At 51.5% G+C, this 20,000-nt stretch overlaps 1 protein-coding gene across 1 annotated transcript in view; it reads right to left on the bottom strand.

Annotated features, from left to right (window-relative positions):
- Nucleotides 1-5,200: 5,200 nt before the first annotated feature.
- meis2b (Meis homeobox 2b) overlaps nt 5,201-20,000 on the bottom strand; it is a gene marked incomplete at its 3' end in the record, with an annotated part of 19,654 nt that continues 4,854 nt past the window's right edge. The window contains exons 6-11 of the mRNA XM_080019936.1: nt 18,304-18,418; nt 11,598-11,737; nt 8,629-8,705; nt 6,916-6,974; nt 6,471-6,560; nt 5,201-5,259 (exon numbers count right to left, since the gene is read on the bottom strand). Of these exons, the coding sequence (XP_079876062.1) occupies nt 5,201-5,259; nt 6,471-6,560; nt 6,916-6,974; nt 8,629-8,705; nt 11,598-11,737; nt 18,304-18,418 (540 nt within the window). The remainder of the gene's footprint in view (nt 5,260-6,470; nt 6,561-6,915; nt 6,975-8,628; nt 8,706-11,597; nt 11,738-18,303; nt 18,419-20,000) is intronic.

Genomic DNA, 20,000 nt, shown 5'->3' with positions numbered 1-20,000 from the left:
ACAATAATAATAAGAAGAAGAATAATAATAACAATAATAATAATAATAATAATAATAATAATAATAATAATAATAATAATAATAATAATAACAATTGTATAACCATCAAAAGATGGACGCTAAGCGTTTTATTGAGCTGTATAAATCCCCGTTGTTGCAACCTGCAAAAAAAAAAAAAATCATAAATATTTATCAATAACAATAACCGCCCATTTAGACCTATCGCTGCCCCTGGAGCCTCATCTCTGGTGCGATTTTCCTCGTCGATGCGAGTCGCAGAGAATCGTTGGAGGCTGACAGTGATGGATGAGCTCCCGGTGCAGGCCTCCTTCGCTTCCCCTGCTCTGCTCCGCTCCCCCCGGGCTGCAGGGCCGAGGAACGGAACGAACACCTCACCCGAACCGCGGCCAACGCGCCCCGATGCCGATCCACCAGTTTATTAAGAGGGAAGTGAGCGGCGAATTAAAAGGGGAGATCTGCGGCGCTGTCCGCGTCCGCCCTCGGCCCGGGTGTCGGACGCGCTCCCCCCGGGGATCCGCGTTATTACAACCGGGTTTTGTTTCCCCTCCAGCTCGGTGCGTTTTGCTTAAAGATGGCCGAGCCGCGCATTGTGGAATTTGGAGCAGGCCATCCATCACCGCTGTCACCATCAATCGAATAAACCGAGACAAGCGCAATTCCATCCCATATCGACCAAAACCTGAATACGTGACCTGGTGTAGCAAGCAGTGTTTTGCTGCAGAAAACATTTTTTGGGGGGTTAGATTATGGCGACAGTGACTTTGTGAAAAAAAGAAACCAAAGAAGACGAGAAAATTAAATATATATAGTCATATATATAACATATACTGTATATGGCATATTATTTTTCATATCAAATATTTTCTTAGACCTAGTTTTGAAAATACTTACTACACACATATATCTATATATATATAGATATATATGAAAATTGATATATTTTCTATATATCATATATATTTTCAAAAAATAAAATACATACATGTGTACCTTTAAGTATCATCACGGTGGGCTCCTACTCCCCTTTGCCCCTTTGAGTATAACACAAATAAATCGTGAGTTTTTCCAATTTCTCTTTATTTTGGTTTTAGTGCAGAAATGACTTTCCCTTTCTCTCGGTGCTATAAAACTATTTAAACATTGTCAAAAAAAAAAAAGCAAATCACGTTGGAATGATCCCCCTCATCGCCCCTCATCTCCTTTGCTGCAGTCCAGTCCTGCAGGAAGGATGTGGGTTCCATGAAAGTCGAGTAAAAAAAAAAACGAAAAAAGAGGAAAGATAAGAGAAAGAAAAACGATGCAGTGCGTGGACAACAGAAGTCAACAGATAAACATTCAGAGTAGAAATAAAAACACAGTGGAGAAAAATCACAGGTTCCAGAGAGTACAAGTCCACGCCGTGTTTTGGCTCCAACCCTGCGCTGATCTGCCGATTCCGCCCACAGAGCTCAGCAGTGACCCGCCCGATTCTAAGACCCGCTCCGTCCTTAAGGCCCGCTCCGCTTCCGGAAGTCAATTTCCCATTCATTCACTCCGTTGACTTGTCGCATCAGGGGTTTTGAGCCTGGAACCGAGACGACCTCGCCAGGGAACCGGAGCGATCCGCAGCTCACGTTTCATTTGCTCTGCAGAAGACGTCCGGCCACCCTCCCGTCCCGTCCCGCCTCCACAGCGGTCGGGCCAATCACAAGCGTGTATCTAATATGGGGGCGGGTTTGATACGATGATGAGGCAGAGGAGCTTCGTTGTTAAGAAAGAGGCGTTTGTCGTACTTCACACAGGATTTGGTAAAAGCTGAATTTACCAACTCACTCGCTCGACGCGACGCCACACGTTTCGTTGTTCTGATTGGTTGTAGGTCTATCCAATGCTCTGATTGGTTGTAGGCTTATCCAATTGCCAGGCTAAAGCCAACCGACCGCGAGATAAATCGTGACCGTCAAACAATTGATTTTGGAGCAAAATAACAGAAAACAGAAGAGAGGGTACAAAACTGTGTAGATAATTATTAAGGAACCGCTCATCACATAAACCTTTGCAAACCCGTCCCACGACTTCCAACCTGACAATTGTTTAGCACCCTTCTTTCCGGAATGGAGCCTTTGTCGTTGTTATAGTGCTCATATTGTTAACGATCGTGTTGAAATCACGGCTGCTCCGTGGTGAACGCAACGTAAACGATCGCAGGGTAGAGTTACGACGGCGACTTAAAACCGCAGTAAAGCGGCGTAAAACGTCACCGCGGGCGGGGCAGGCCCCTCCCAGCCGGAGGCGTGGCCGTCACACTTTAGGATTAGTAGTGTCGTACATCTCCATGACGTCGCGGGTAAAACGCGTTATTCTTAAAACGAGGTTGAAATCACACAGACGTGTGGCTTCTGCGAAAACACATGTCGTCAGGGTTACCACGTTATGGCTCATAATCAAAACCTCAGAATTTGAATTGGAAATTCCGTAAAGCAACTGTTGAGCTCCATTAGACGGTGCTCATCAGCAGATCCACACGGTTGGCCCGAAATTCCCCCGGAGTGGATCTTTACTTTCTGGATCCGGATTTTTCCACTTCCGAGAAAAAACACAAGCCTGGGTCTCGGCCTCGGGACCATTAAAAAACAAACGCCCTTTCTAAAATCTAGTGATCACAAGCGCAAACGTGGACTTTCACAGCCAAAAAAAAAAAAAAAAAAGAGCACGATTCTACACACCACAACAAATACATCTCTTAGCGAGTCCTCGAATTATAAAGATATCTTCCACAGTGTTTTTTTTTTTTTTTGTTTGTTTTATTGTTTTTTTTTTAAAGGATGGATGACTGCGTTTGCGTGTCTCTGTGTTGTTTGGTCGAATCGTTCGTAATGTACACTTTTTGGGGTGTAGGTGTTTCGGGCAACACTTTTTTTTCCTTTTTTTTTTTACAAAAAGTTCTTGTCCCCGTGGTCCGCCGTTATAGAAAAATAAATAAATAATTTAAAAAGGAAAAGTTAAGATGTGTCAAACTGCAGTTTTGAGGTCATATTCGGCTTCCGGCATTTTTCTTTTTTTATTTTCCTTTGGAAGTCCATTGTTGTTGTTTTTTCTCTTCGTTATTTCATTGTTTTTGGAAGATTGGTCTCGTTCCGGCCACTTTGGCAAATATTCGCTCAGTTCTTCACTTTTACTTGTCCAACAAAGGTTAAAGTTTTTTTTCGTTGATGGGGTTGGGGGTGGGGTTGGGGGTGGGGGTGGGGGTGGCGTGGGTGGGTGGGTAGGGGGGGTGGGGTGGGGGTCTGTGCAGAGGTGGGCGGTCCCATGGTGCGATGGGTGTGGTCGGACTGCGGGGTTTGGATATGTGGTTTGGCTGCTTCACGCTCCTATTGGGTTCCACAGCCTGATGGAATTATCCCTGAGCCAACCACAGAGGCCTGGAAGAGAAGAGAGTAGCAGGGATGAGGAAAATACAAGAATACCAAAAAAAAATACAAAATAAATGTTACTGTATATGCTCGAGTAGGCCTGCATATACACATGTATATACAAATGCTTGGGAAAATGTGTCTGCTAACCCTAACCCTAACACTAACCCCATTTTATTGAATATATTTTAATATTTACGGCCACAAATGATTTTCCGCCCAAGAAATGAATAAATAAATACATTTCTGTGACAAAACTATTAAAAAAAACAAACACTGGATTTGTGATCAAGCTTGTACACATAGTACAAAGTTCATAGTGATGCTGTTCCCTCTCACACGTAGGGCGCCTATGAGGGTCGGGACAATGGAGCACACGTCCGTCCAAACGTGCGGCTACAGGAAACAAAAAAATGGCGCAGGCTCAGTGGTGTATTTCATAATGGGCTCAGTGTTATGGTCGGAACTTTATCGCGCGTGGGGGGAAAACCCCTCACACCGCGGCAATCAGCCGTTCCCGGAGCGCCGGGTGGATTTACAGCCGCGGCCCGAGCATAAGGTCCGACGGCGGATCAAATTAGGGGGTGAATAAACACACGGCTGCGTGGAGGGCCATTACAGTAACTGGTCAGTGATCATGGAATGAGAAATAATTGGATTAAATAGTCCCCCAAAAATATATAGGCAGGCGTTTATTCGGCGAGGGAGCGTGACGTCCGCGCGCACGTCCATCCATCTTCCCTCCGTATCCGCTCTTTGAACTTCATTAGCAAAGCCGGGGAGGGGATGATGCGGGGGGGGGAGGGGAGGGGAGGGAGGGGCGCGGGGGGGGATTATCAGATTGGGAGAGAGAAAGGGGGGGGTGGGGGGTCGTGTCTGAGCGAAATTGGCCCCGGCGACTGGGAAGAGGGTGGAAAAAAAAAAAAAAAAAGGAGGCAAATGCAGCTCCTATTTACATATAAAGAGCTCTATTAATCAAGGTAAGTGTCATTACAGCGTGGCTCATTGAGCAGTGCAGAGTGGGTGTTAAATAAAATTCTCTGTGCTCTGCTGCCTCTGGCGGGCGATACGTCTTGATTTGTGAACTGTCAGCAGTGTTGGGGAGCTGATAGGAGCCGGGATGGGGTGGGGGGGGGGGGCGCCGCAGAAGTATCACCAGGGTTCCTAATCAGATTGGAACCCCTACGCTCCACGCCCCGCGCGCCACACACTCGCAGAGGAAAAAAAAAGGCGGGGAGCGTCGAGAGGGATGGTTGGAAAATGGGGGAGCGGTAAGGGAGAGAGGTGCAGGGCAGTGATGGAGGGTGAAAAAGGAAGTGATGACAAAGGGAAAATAGAGAGGGAGGGAGAGAGAGAGAGAGAGAGAGAGAGAGAGAGGGGGATCGAGTCATTACAAATGTGAGAGGAAGGAAAGAAAAATACGGGCGTTGATTGGAGGAAGAGAAGGGGCCGTGAGAAAAGGAGGCAGAGTGGAGGAATGGGGAAATAGAGAGAGGGGGCGAGAGAGAGAGAGAGAGAGCGAGAGAGAGAGAGAGAAATAGCACAATAATGGAAATGAACACAGCGATGGAGGTAGAGAAAGAACGGAGAACGAAGCAACGGAGAGGAACACCGGAACCGGAATAGTGGATAAAGAGAGAGCGAGAGAGGGAGAGCGAGAGAGAGAGAGAGAGAGGGGATGCGCAGGAAGTGAAGATGAAGGGATGGGATGTCTCGTGAGGGGAGGGAGGGAGCGCTCCACTTACCTCGGCCTACAGTTTGTCAGGCTTGGCCTCGGCGGAGTGGATTTACATGTAGTGCCACTGCCCGTCCATGCCCATGTTCATGCCCATTCCCCCCATGGGCCCTGCCACGCACAACACACACACACACACACACACACACACACACACACACACACACACAACACACACAGTTCAATTTTAATTATTGAGGGAAACATGTTCGACACGGCAGCGTTTCCGTCGCGCGTTTCGGCGGACGCCATATGGAGCGGCCTCCTACAGCGCTTTACACAGTGCGTCGGCAACGCAGCGCGATCCATGACACGCCGCTCGCTGCCAGGGCTGTCACCGGCGCGAGATTAATTGCCGCCCAAAAAAACGGCAGTGCTATTTTATTAATTAATGTCCTACGTTCGCCTTGATGCTCTAGGTTCGTTATGGATATCAAACGATAAAATAAATCCCTCACGTTACTTATTGTTCATAATGATGTTTGTCGCTGGCTGTGACTGTGGTGCACAGCGTTTGATAGTGAGTAATAATAAACCACCACCACCAAAAAGAAAACAAGGAAACCGGATCGTTACAATTGGGTGGACGGTTCATTTTGCCTTGACCTACGTGAGGAAAATGTTCTGTTTCTCGCAAAAATTCCCCCCGATATTTGGGTGGAATACGATTTGGGAGAATCTAAAAACATGGGCTGGCATAATTGCGATGCTGACATAACGGTGAAGGCTGTGCGTAGAACCTGAGGTACTTCCACGATGGGTTCAAGGGTAGAGACATGTTTATGCTGCAGAAAATACATCATTATAATTATTTGTGTATTTGCTAGATTTATTTAGAAGCCACAATCATAAAGTACGTATATACACATTATAAATCATAGACATATGCACATAGACGCCGCATGGGCCTCCTACGTCTGCGTCGCCGCCATATTGGAACGGGCAGGACCCGTGAACAAATACAAGTCAACGGGGGCAGAGCCGCAGTTTATCTGGATAACAAACACAATAACTTTTACATTTCTCAGCCCATTTCAATGAGTGTTTTCTACATTCAGGGGTTTAGGATCTACCTGGAGTGGAAAAAAAAAAAATTTCCAAACTTTTTTTCCTCCGCCCCGTAGATCACAAACCCCCTCGAAAATGAAATCGTTCCAATGGCCGACGCAGCCGACGCGGTGTCCGTGTATAACGTCTACGGTATAAATGCCTTGGCTTGTGTTCCCCTCCCCAAAACGTCCGCAGACATCGAGCGCAAGGTCAAACCGGACAGGAAATGACATCACGCAGAGTTGGTCAAAAAGGAAGGGGGTGTGGCCTACCTCCGGGTCGGAGTCCCATGTGCTGCTGGCCGTCCAGGACGAAGCCCGCCATTGGCTGTCCGTCTGGGCTGTAGGCGGAGCCCTGACTCACTGGGCGGGGAGACACACACACACACACACACACACACACGTTTCTATGGTTACCGACGAAAGAAATCACATGAACTCGAATTGCTTTCCTGCGTCGTGTTTACACAATCCACATTTCCAGACCAGACCAAGTCGTCTCAAAATCTCCGCTGGCACTAAATTTGGACTTTTTTTTTTAAACATGTCCTCCCTCCTTCCTTTCATCCCGCGGGACAGGATGCATGAATCAGCGAGATGAAAGTGTATTTGTGATGCGTTAAAAGCAAACAGTGGTTTCAGCTCAGATTCATTTGCCTTCAATAACCTCCAGCAGCATAGTCAGTGTAAAAAATAAAAAATAAAAGTGCAGTTTTACCTGCTCTGTTGGACTGGTCTATCATGGGCTGCACTATTCTCCTCCTGGCGTTGATGAACCTGAGGGAGCGCAGTAAAAAAAAAAAAAACACACACAAAGATGAGTCGATGTGAAGCCCGCGCGGGAGACGCTTCCGTTTTGGAGAACCAATCATGAGGAGATGAGATGAGATGCTCGGTTCTGGAGTGTTTTGATTTGGGGGGGGGGGGGGGCGCGCAGTAAGAAATGTTGATTGGTGCCTTGGCTTATTGGGAGGGGGCAGTTTACCAACACAGGCCACCGACACGGTTTCCAGTTTTCCCAGTTCCCGCCGAACGCAGCATCGCTTCCCGCCGTCTCCCGTCTCTTTCTTGACTTTCGACTGGGTGAGAGCGCACGGCGCCAGCCAAGTGATTAAAAACCTCGACGTCTTAAAAAGGGTTTGATTCTCTTTCGAAAAAAAAAAAAAAAGACAGTCAAAACGTTGAGCAATTACATCTTTTTTTTCGGCATCCTAATCGCCGTCCGTGTCCTCCGGGGGATTAGGGGCAATAATCGAGTTGATTCCAACTGACATAATCTGCGGTATAAGGGGGCGAAAGACACATCTCCTAAAAAAAAAAAAAAAAAATCTATTGATTTCGGTTTAGCCTCCGAGCCCCCGGGGTGAGATGAGACTAAGCGTTTTGCCGATTTTTCTTTTCTTCCTCTTTTTTTTTTTTTTTTTTTTCTTTTTTCCCCCCGCCCCCGAGCGGACGGCGAGCCGCATTCTGTGGCCTTTTTTTTTTTTGGTCGGAACCGCGCTGACAGCAGCCGTGACTAAACCCTGGCGCTGCTCGGTTAAGTCTCCCCTCGGATTAGAGGTGCACGGCTTTGTCATCGGGATCCGTCGGAAGAGCGATAGGCCCTACGTCGCGGAGCTTTTTTTGGGGGGGGGGGTTTACAAGGATTACGGGCGTCGGGGGCCGGTGTCATCTCAATTAATCCGGTGCCCGGTGTAAGCCCTGAGTGAAAAAAAAACAAAAAAAAAGCGAGACGCCGCGTCCTCGTGCGGGGCAAATCTGGATCGCCTCTCCCTGGCTCCTGCGATCGTGTCATTCATCCCGCTCGCGTCCCGCCACCTCCTCCCCCCCGACGGCTAAGCCCTGTGTAGATGGGGTGATGGGGTTGGGAGGGGTGGGGTTCACGGCCCTAAACGTGCTTTAATCCATCATGTCATACGTGTAAGATGAGTGTACTGGGGGGGTGTGGAGAAGAGGAGGGCGATCTCCCCTTTAATGTTTTGGAGTGTCCCGGACGCCCGAGATGGATTGCCGCGTGTACAACAGACACCTCCCCAGACTAGTGCTGCAAACCCCCCCCCAACACACACACACACACACACACACACACACACACACACACACACACACACACACACACACACACACACCAAGCATGTCTGGAAGGCAGGAAGTAGGAACTCTCCTGCAAGTCAGGTCAGCTCAAGTCAGACGCGTTCAAGAAAGTGCTTTCAGCGGGACAGGTTCGTCCCAAAGTGCTTTCTAAGGACGGACGGAAACACCAGCCAACGAGAGGGAGAACAAACACATCAGCAGTTTTAGGGGATGAGGCCGGAGTGTGTGTGTGTGCGTGCGTGCGTGTGTGTGTGTGTGTGTGCGTGTGTGTGCGTAAACAGTGGATGAGATCCACCTCGACGGCAGACGGTGAGAGGGTCACTCTCAGGGAACTCACCAGTTGTTGACTTGGAGGATGGTTAGTCCCGTGTCTTGTGCGAGCTGCTTTTTCTGTTCCTCAGAAGGGTACGGGTGCTGCAAGGGGACAAAAATACACGTCAGGAACTCTTTATCTATTTTTTTTTATTTTGTTTAAAACAGCTTGTTCTCATTTTGCCGCCCTGTGCCGAGGGGCCGTCCGAGCCTTCAGGCTTGACTGCTGCTGGACTTGGAGGGAAACTCGGGAAGTTCAGTCACATTCAGTGAACAAGCGGCCCCGGAAACGTGCGCACAAGTCGACTCCTCCGGCCTGTGTGTGTGTGTGTGTGTGTGTGTGTGTGTGTGTGTGTGTGTGTGTGTGTGTGTGTGTGTGAGCAACAGCGAAATAACCGCCGCCCTCACCCCGAAAAAAAAAAAGAAAAGAAAACGCGAGACCGACCGCGATCGGCCCCCGGATCACTCCCGGCTGAAAGCGCGTGGCATTGTGTGACAGTATTTGACATTATTTGACATTGCTTGACAAATGATCGGGTCGGACACAAAGGCGCACAATGGCGGCTTTTGTCCGGGCCCCAAATAAGGCCAGTCCCATGTCCCCCTGGCCCTGGTGTCTCCGCTGGCTGGGGGACAGAGGGAGGAGGGTGGCAGATGGCAGTCAGAGGTGACCCGTGCACCGGGAGAGGGGTCGTGGGCGCTCCCCCATTTTGCTCCTGTCATGGCCGCAGCCACCTCCTGTGGTCATCGGTGAAGGATGAGCTTCCAAGCACTTCATTTTCAAACTGCCTTAAAGGGACAGCGCACGCACGCACACACACACACACACACACACACACACACACACACACACACGGATGCGTGGGTCGGGTCAATGAATGCACACACACACTCATTCACACGTGCAAGTGTACACACGTACACGCACACGCACACACGCACACACACATACACACACGCATGCATACGCACACTTGCACACACCACACACGCGGATGCGTGGGTTGGGTGAATTAATGCACACACCCTCACGCACGCCCTCATTCACACATGCAAGTGTGTGCACGCTCACAGACACACACACACACGCACACACACACACACACACACACACACACACACACACACACACACACACACACACACACACACACACTCACACACACTCACACATACACACACACACACACACACATATATAACATAAAAATACACTCTCACACACCTACATGCACTCTCTCTCTCTCTCTCTCTCTCTCTCTCTCTCTCTCTTTCACACACACACACACACACACACACACACACACACATACGCATCTTTTCCACAAAGCCTATTGTGGCCTGTAGCAGCCACCGTAGCGCTCTGGTCATCCTCCCCGCTTGGCGTCTGACAGTTGGGTGACGGATGACTCCAAGCTCCGCCCTGCAATCAGCCCCCACACCAGACCCCAAAACTATCTGCTGTCCCTCCCAAAATCTACACAGTCTGTTACTATCTGGAGCCAAATGTCACCAGCGTGGATTGATCTTTTCTTTTCTTTTCTTTTTCCAATTTAAGAAGATAACTGTCGTCAACACATACATTTATCGAAAAATGTAAAAAAAACAAAAAAAAACCTAGCTCGGTTTCAGCCCAGACAAGTACAATTTGGACGAGACAATTCAACCAAAACGAGGCTAACTTCTAAACGGAGCCCGCGGGCGGCGGCATCTTCGGGGGGTTCACGAGGAGGCCTCCGGTCGCGCCCTCGGCCAATCTGAACGGAGCAAAGTGGCAAAACATTCGGTAATTCTGTGCCGCAGAAGCTGAACTACAGGGCACCGACCCCCCCCCCCCCCCCACCCCCCCCAAACGACAATGCAAGGGGTTGGCACGGAAACCAACAGTTATAACCAGGCTAATGGGCCCATAATGAATAATATAATGAATCAAAGGCCCGCCCCAGATGTACGCTCTATAGCGTCCCCAGAAGGGCATGTTACGGGGAGGTTTCCCAATAGGCCACAAAAGCAGAAGGCTACATAGCTAGCCGGGTGGGGGTGGAGGGGGGTGGGGGAAGGGGAGGCTCCCCTCAACCTCCAAGACTAACCGCCCCCCCTCCCCTCCCGCCGCGAGGGCCTCACACCAAACTGCGCCGCGACGCCGGACAAAACCTCATCCAGCTCCTTTCACGCCCGGCGCGGCCGATGAATGCTTGATCGCTTGGGTGTTGCAATGGGGCCTTTCAGGGGCCAAAGTCCTCTCACACACTTTTCACAGGCACATCCTGCCGCTGCAAACACTTCTGCTTAACAAATTAGCCCTGAAGGAGGATGGGGGAACACAGAGGGGATAATTCAATTATCCTGCTTTCCCTCCAGTTAGTAAATCTTAAGGCGGCGCTTTGCAGGAGCGGATCGCTCCCCGCGCGGGACCTGTGTGGCTCTTTCACAAACCAAAACCAGCACAAGGGGGTGAGGACACATCTGAGGGAGGGGAGAGGAGGCAACCGGGGCGGTGTCTTTTGGGGCCGCAGATGAAAGGTAAAACCCTCCGTCTCACAAGGGTCTCAGCACAGGGCTTCAGTCGTCGTCTTTTTTTTTTTTTGTGAAACCGCCGCGACTGGGTTTTCTTGGGTTTTTTTTTTTGGTTTTTTTTTTCTTCAGGAAAGCACATTGAAATTTTTTTTTTTTATCTCTCTCTCTATTCACTTACAGTGGAACAAAGAACTTAGTCCGGAGATTCTTTTGGGGGTGGGGCGGGGGGGGGGCCAACCGTTCTCAGCTCATTCCTGAGTAAAAAGGGCATCGTTTCAAACAACCGTGACATGATGGAGTGGCCTGTGTCGGAAAACATCCTCGCCTCCGCTCCCCAAACATTATACAGGCCGATCTTCGAGAAGCCAAACCCTTTTTTTTTTTTTTTTTTTAACCCTGGCGGACGTGCAGGACGCCTGAATGCTGTGAAAGAGAAAACGTTGATGGGTCTGGGGGTCGGGGTTGGGGGGATCTTACCGTGAGGTGTTGGAAGAGCCATGCCCTCATTATATTTGTGGCCACTTTGGGGAAGATGCCTCGCTTCTTCTGCCTCTTCTTGTCCTGGTCGTCCTCGTCCCCCGTGCCCGGTGACGCCAGGCTGTTGTCCAGGCCGTCTCCTGCGGTGAGGCGAGAGGGGGAGACACAGGGCGGGTGAGAAGACGCGCTCGCAGGCGGCGCTTTGGCCCCGCTGTCGGAGCTGCTGGGCGGCGGCGGCGTCGGCGAGGGGCGGGGGGCGTGGGGCGTTTCTGTGCGACACTAGAGCCTTCCCTTCACCTCCGTCGCACTCGCCGGCCGCGGGATAATGAAGAGGACTTTGCCGCGGGGGGGGGGGGGGTCGCCTCGATAATCAGTAAATAATAAAAAAATAAAAAGATAAAAAGCAGGAGGGAGCTATTAATTCAATCGGAGGCTCACGTTTGACATGAGGTAATGACTGCGAGCGCAGCGCGCCGCCTGACAGGAAGTAATGAAGGCTCCCGCCGCGGTTGCGCTGGATGCTCCGCTCTGCGTTGTGATTTGCACGGCCGCTTGGAACTGGGGGGAACGGGGGGGGGACGGTGATTTTCTCATCGGGGGGGAAGAAAATAAAATAAAATGGAGGAAAAACACGGAAACTATGACAAAACAACAACACGCAAACAAACAAAGATGCAAAGATGAGGGTGATGCTGCGACTGAAGCATCACCCTTGTTGGAACGTGAAACTGGGGCACCGCCTCAGCTTCCTGATGATGGGATGATGATGGGATGAGGGGATGGCACCCTCCTCCCCCTGCCTCCACCCTTGACACCACCCCCTCATGTGTTCACTGACCCTCGCGCCCTCCCCCGCCGTGACGTCTGTGTCGGATTGTCTGCTACACAGCGTCACGCAGAGGGTCCTCCTCGGCCATTAGCGCACAACCCCACCCAAACCCGCCCAGCGCCATCCAACACCGTCCAGCCTCATCCCAGCCGCATGCAAACCACATCGAAACCCCATCCCAACCCCATCCAACCACTTCCCAACCCCAACCCAAACTCATCCGGCCCCATCCCAACCCTATTCAAACCTCATCCAACCCCATCCCAACCCCATCGAACACCATTCAGCCTCATCCCAATACCACCCAATCCCCATCCAACCCCATCCAAACACCATCCAACCCAATCCCAACCCCATCCCACACCATCCAGCCTCATCCCAACCTCATGCGAAACCATCCCAACCCTATCCAACAACATCAACCGCATCCAAACACCATCCAAGCCCCATTCCACCCATCCAAACCTCATCCAAACACCATCCAAGCCCCATTCCACCCATCCAAACCTCATCCAACACCATCCAAACCCCATCCAATTCCATCAGAACACCATCTAAAGCCCATCCAAACACCATCCCAACCTCGTTCCAACCCCATGGAAACCCAACAGAACTCCATCCAGCCACATCAACCACGTCCAAACTCTGTCCAAACACCATCCAAACCCCATCCCACCCATCCAAACCCTATTCAAACACATCCAAACCCCGTTCAAACATATCCAAACCCCATCCAACCAGCACACACACCTCCGCACCCCGCTGTTGGATGACCGTGGGGTGCCGGGGCTGCTGACCAAGCCGGGAGGGCTGCCTGTAAGCTGAGGCTTCCGCCTTCCTCGCTCTAAACCCTCCCCCCTCCACTTCTCTCTCTCTCTCTCTCTCACTCTCTCCCTCCCTCCGTCACTCTCTCCACTCTCTCCGCCATTAATTGTGCATCAGCCGCGATGATTTACTTTTAACAGTGGTGGTTATTTTTCTTGGCCCCGGGGCAGAGAACCCTTGAAAGCCTGCCTGGAGGGCATGTGAATAATGCATCTGAGAGACTCCTCCCCCCTGAGGCGGGACAGGAAGCCTACTTTTCTTAAGATTTGGCCTGGCGTGTCTTTTTGTTTTTGGAGACGCATCAATCAAACGCTCCTATATGCGCGATATTCATGCATAAATATTTCAGCTAATGAATACTGACATTAAAAAGGACGTGCTCCAGGTTTTTTTTTTTTTCTTGTTTTTTTTTTAGGGTGCCTTTTCGGGGGGTCGGCTGGGGTGGGGGTGGCGGGAGTTTTGACGGATGGTGTCCAGCTCCGAGTCAAGGACAGATCCAAAGGTTGGCGCTGTCCCTGTCCCCGACCCATAATGCTTCACCGTGCGCTGATGGTGTCCTCAGTCTGTATTCTATAAGGTCACTTTGCGTATATGGGAGAAGTCAGGGTCAGGGCGTATGCAATACACTTCTGCACAATTATTTTTATTAACATAATTATTTTTAATATTCATAATCATCCACTCAATGTTTTAATGGGTGGACCTAATAAAAATAAATTAGGATTGAGGATATGAGGATATATAGCTCAAACGAGGGCTTTTTAAGGGTGTGGTCATTTTAAATGTACACCTCACAGAACTCAAGGGAAAGGTGGTGTTAGGCCTCCACAGCGTTGATTAAATGGCCTCGTTAAAAAGCAGTTATGAAAAGACAACCCCACACTGGAATCAATTCATCGCTGTGTAAATGAAACACTAACTCCCGTGCGCGAGATGTTACATCAACTGTTTGTCAACAACGGCAACAAAGGCGGAATTAACATGTAAAAGGAAACCGAAGGGACAAAGAAAGAAAGAAAGAAAGAAAGAAAGAAAGAAAGAAAGAAAGAAGCAGGGACTCTCTCACAGCCTAATTATATCCGAGGATGGCAGGCTCGCCCCTCTCTCTCTCTCTCTCTCTCCCTCCCTCCCTCCCTCTCTCTCCCTCTCCCCGCGTACCCCCCACTCCGACCCACCTCCTCTCTTCTCCTCATCCCTCTTTCTTCTGCTCCACAGAGGGGAAGGCCGCGGGGCAGAGCCTCCGCTACGCTAATCGCTTCTGACTGTTCCCTGGCAACTCAGCCAATCTAACCAGTGTGACGATGCACTCTCAAAGTCAGAGCCGTGGAGCGCTCCCATGGCCTCCACCCACCCATCCGCCCCCGCCCGCCGCCGCCCCGCTCCGTGTCGCGTGTGCAGACACTGGGGCGGTGGGGGAGGGGGGGCGCCTCGGGGAAGGCTAGAGTATCGCCCCGGGGCTCTCGAGATAAAAAAAAAAAAACAGCACCCGAAGATATGAAGAAGAGTCCCGCTCCATCTCTCGCCCCCTCCCTCCCTCCCTCCCTCCTTCCCTCCACCCTTTGCTTTCCATCCTTCTTGTTCTCGCTTGACAACCCTCCGGTTTCCTCGGTGGGTGGAAACCCGAGCGGGGGCCGGGCGGCGTCACGCGGCGCCGGACTGATCGCCGTGTCCGCGGGGCCGCATCGGTGAGGCAGGGCCAGCCCGGCCTGCCTAATGAGCTCAGCGGGGCCGCGATCCATCAGGAGTGACACCCCCAGGCCCCGCCCCTAATTAGGCACGATGCGCCGCTCTAAATGGAGCTGCCTGGAATGTCGCCAAGACATCTGGAATCCTCCCTTTTTTTTCGGAGGCTGATCGGGACCGAATGAAGAATTGATCCCCGGGCGCCATTTTATTTTTCCCGTCGGCTGGAAGTTCTGACTCGCGAAGCGGAAGAAATGCCGAATCTTACCCGGCAACCGGCGCGCTGTCTCAATCCGTACCCGGGGCTCGGTGATATTGAAGGATATATTACCATTGTAATGAATTTATTACCACTGTAATCACAGGGAATTTTACATGATACCAGTGCATATCAAAACATTCGCTCATATATTAAGGTTCATGGTGGTGAACGATATGGAACGATATTACTTCCTCTAATATTTTAGAACTCATTTTGTTACAGACTTCAGGTTATGTCGCCTGTGATTAATTATCTTTCTCCACACATTTGCATATCACAAAATGAGAATATCTCTCATTCTCTCATTCTCTCTCTCTCTCTCTCTCTTTCTCTCTTTTCCTTCTGCAATTTCTCTCTGGTCTTTGTTTTACAGCCATTTTCCTCCTCTCTACCGTATCTCTCTCTCTCTTATTAGCCCGCCAGATGCCACGGAGACATTAGGCCGTGGTGTCAATGAGCTGTGATGTCATTGGCATGTCACCACCTCTGGCGGCGCGCATTCCTTCCCCCTGGTGTTGTCCAGGCGTTGGATGTGACAGAAATATGCGCCTCCATCCTGTGCTCGGCATTCCAGCCCTCTGCGCAGGAACCCTCCAAGTCCCTCCCACCCCTTTGTTTTATTTCTGTCTTTGTGACGGCCATTCCGAGCCCCCTCCCCTCCATCCACCCACCGACCTCCTGGTTCCACAGCCACATCCAAACATTCCTTGAATAGCCCGGAACTCTTTAGCTGTGGTAAACGGCGGCCTCCCCGGGGGCGGAGCCAGGCTATCAAAGAGGTTCCTCCTCTGCATATCACACAGCTTACAAGGCCCGATCCCGGGACTATGAGGCTGCGGGCTCGGCTCCCCGGGTGGAAGGTGGAGGGTCTCTCACACAGCCCCCCAAACCGCCAGACACCCCCCGCGCCACGCGGCCTAACCGTGGTTAGCCGAGGCCAAAAGAAAAACCACTCTCCCCGCGGCTCCGTCGCACGGAGGCCGATGACGTTCCCGCTGGAGTCGAGACCACAGGGGCGGCTCGGAGGCAGAAAAAAAACCTCCCTCCTGAATTTGGAAGCCCGCTCTTGTGCCGCTATCCTTTACTCGCCGTCACAAACTCTGGTGTGAAATGAAACGATTCGTTCTTGCTGCTGTCACTGGAGTCCTAACATCTCAAGAGTCAAGAGATGCCAAAGGATGGGCCCCTGTCCAGACATACGAGCCGGACTCAGCGACAACCGTCGCTTTACTGGAATTTAAGCTTGTTCTGGCGCGGCGTTCGGCGTAATTTCAGACGGCGCCTCGGCTTACGGCCTCAAATATTAGCAACGGCAGAAGCCGCTTTGGAAGCCGTCGGCAACCTCCAAGCCAAGTCCTCGGTTTGACAAGTGAAAACCCACTTTTCCGCGCCGTGAGCAACCAGAGTCTGAACCTGAATGAAAAGTCTCACCTTTTCTCACTCCTCGTTGCTTCAACATTTGGCGGTGACATTTCAAAGGGCAGCTCACCGAATGTTTGACCACGTTTGTCATGGAAATATGGCTTGGTTCGATGCCAGAGGAGCAGGCGGCTCTGTTGCTGTTGCCCCTGGAGAAGGCGTCACTCGGCGGAAGCCTATGGCAGCACTTGTTTCGAGGGCGAACAACTTCAACCAAAGCCAAATATTATTGTAAATAAGTAAACTTCACTTGAATGGGACTGAATTTGGTCCGCTTCCGAAAAAAAAAAAAAATCAGCTTTTCCCCGACGCCCTCGTGTCAAATCAAAGGGAGCCGTCTTGAGGGCGCCAAACGAGATTAACACGCCACTGAGTGAGCCCCGCCCATTGAACTTCCACGCTTGATTTTTACCCTTGCTCTAGAATGAGAATGGTCTGAAAACAAGTGACTGAAGCCCAGGGAGAAGCAGCAGGTCGCCTGCCACCAACCCTGGCCCTGCAACCGGGGGCTCTGATCATCCTGACCCCCCTTCTTCCCTTTGTTCCTCATACATAAAGTTCTCTGTCCTTCCAGCCCTGGGGGGGGGGGCGCATTCTGCTCTGGCCCCACCCCACCCCGAGCGGCCCTGCCCCCGCCGTCCTCTATGCATTCTCTCCCCGGGTCAAAAGGGCAAAGGCCTCTGTTTTGCCAACTCTGTTGTTTCAAAAAGAAAACAGGTTAAAGGAAAAGGGCCATTCACACCCCGTCTTTTTCCTTCCCACCGGCCGCCGCGCCCGGGGGGCCGCACCGCGCCTCGTGAGGAGTTCGATTTTTCCGAGTGACGCCGAGTTACCGAATTTCCGGAAGGGACGCGGTTGTAAAATCAAAGGCGAAAAAGCCTTAATCTGCCCTCTCGCCGTTCCTTAATCCCGGCAGTTTCTCTTGTCTTGCAAAGCATCCTCCTATTGTTCCCCTCCGTGCCCTGCTCATTGACGCCTGATGGGGAGAGGCTGGGAAGTGTCTTTAAAGGCCATTCTATTTTTACTGCCACCGTCGGGAAGAAAAACAAAAAACAAGCCATAAAACCCTTATAGCCTCCAATTAGCACATCGGAATCGCATGAAGGGCGGCGGCGGCGGAGCACCGCGAGGAGCGCCGCAGGGATGGCGCACGGCGCTCCGCGACGCTGGGGCTGACTCCGCACAGGGAAACGGAGTGCACAGCTCGTTTTGCCGTAAAATCGACAAAAACGTGTCAAAAAAATTTCGTTAACTACCGACTTATGGCGTTTTTGGACTAAAGTTGTGAGAAAGACATTAAGATGGCTCAGCCCAAGATATAATTACACAAATGCATGAACACTAATGAGAGACAAATGTACAAATGTACTGACTTGCTCAAAGGCAGCAGTCCAACGTCAGGCAACCTGAAACAACGACTGTCAGCTGACCTGCTTACTAACGCTTCTTTAACAGACCTGATATCTTCCTCTTTATCAACACAATTAGGGGTGAAATGAAGAGATGAGATAACAGGAAGACCTTTCGAAAAAAAAAAAAAAAAAAAAAGCTCAGCCCTCCCTTCCCAAAAAACACACCAGGGCAGGTTCCGCGGGGCCGGGGGCCCCCGGCGCTAAGAGGGTCACCGACAAGTCAAACCTTTGATATGGAGGAGGACGGCGGGAGGCGAGGGGGCGGGGGTCCCTTACCGAGTTCGCTGGTGTTGTCTCCACTCTGGGACACGTGTCCCCCGCTGGACGGGCCCGGGGTGCCCACGGAGGGAGTGGAGTGGGCGTCGTCCATGTCTCTCCAGGACGCCGGGTTCTGCAAGGGGTCAGCGAGAGGGCCACACACCAGGACACAGGAGATAAGGAAGTGGAAGAAGGGAGAGAGAGAGAGAGAGAGAGGGGGGTGGATAGGTCAGGATCGTGAAGATCCATTTTCCTTCACGTAAAGATGCAAAAGACGCGAGACACACAGGCGGAAAATGACAACACGCGAACGCCAGAAACAGAAAAAACTAAAACAGAAAACAAGCCCCAAAGCGGCAACGGTCCCGACGACGTACCATTCTCGAGCAGGTTGCGAAGCCTTGAGGACACGTCCCGAAAAACACCGGAAAAAAAACCACCACAAAACGCCAGCGTCGCCAGAGACCCCAGAGCGCACGCAGACCCTTCGGCTCCCAGGACTCCTTCTGTGGCCCCGGCGTGGGGTGGAAGCGGCTATTTATTGGGGCCGGCGGCGCGGGGTCCTCGGGCGGCGCTAAGCCCCGGGCCAAACAGCCCGGCTCCCTCTTCAACCTCTTTGGCGTCAGCTGTTTGCCGGATGGCGATCAGATGAAGAGCCCGGCGGAGGACAGGAATAAGCACGGGGACAATGGCGCAGTGTGAACGAGGCCTCTCGACGCCGGGCCCCCTTTCTTACATGCGGCCGCACAGTAATTACAACTTCTCTTCATGCCCCTCGCCATTCAAAGGCGCGCCATGTGTTTCCGCGTTTATCAAGCTAATGAAGGTTCCTCCAGCCCCTCTGCAAACGCCCCAGCTGTTAAAACCCAATTAACTGCAAGGCAGGAATGTGGCGGGCGGGGGGGAGGGGCGTCGCAAGCGTACACATTTATGGCGAAAGGTTAAATATTGACGCCGGCGTTAAAAGGCGTTTCCTGTGTTATTTTCCAGATCTGGAGTCTTATCCGCATCCGCGCATGTTTTTTTTTTTTGCCTGACCCCCCCGGGCGAAGGCGGCGGCGCTTATCGAAACGCACACAAGGCGGCGATTCGACGATAATTGGCCGCAGAGCTCGCACGGAAGGGTGTTTGCTCGCCGTCGGGGCGGGGGGTTGTTTGCGTCGCGGCGTAATCCGTCAGCTGCGTTGTCGTACGGTGAAGTGCAGCCCCCCCCCCGATCCCCTCGCAGCGCGTGGAGTTTAACGCTCCCGAATTACCTTCACTTTTGATCCTTTCTTATTGATTGTACTTCCCCCCCCCCCCCCTTTTCACCGGACAATCTAATCTGCAGTGAGTCAGCGATAAGGAACGACCAGATAGGAGTTTTAGTTCTGGAAGGTGACGTCAGCAGCTCTGGTGTGAGGGGGCGGACAAAGGAACGGTGAAGTCACCAACAAACAGGGCTCGATGGAGAAAACGTCCCAAGCGTCCTCCACTGAAGCAGGGGAAGAGCTGCCGAGACGCGGCCGCACCGAGGACAGGGAAGCGGGGGAGAGGGCGACGGATGTACGAGGAGGGTTCAGTGGAGCTGCGTGTTCAAGGACTCTGCACACACACACACACACACACACACGCACACACACACACGCACACACAAACACGCACACGCACACACACACACACACACACACACACACACACGCACACACACACGCACACACAAACACGCACACACA

Source organism: Zeus faber (assembly GCF_960531495.2).
Source record: "Zeus faber genome assembly, chromosome: 2".
NCBI lineage: Eukaryota > Metazoa > Chordata > Actinopteri > Zeiformes > Zeidae > Zeus > Zeus faber.
The sequence above is the reverse complement of the archived record's forward strand: the minus strand, read 5'-3'. Positions and strand labels throughout refer to the sequence as shown.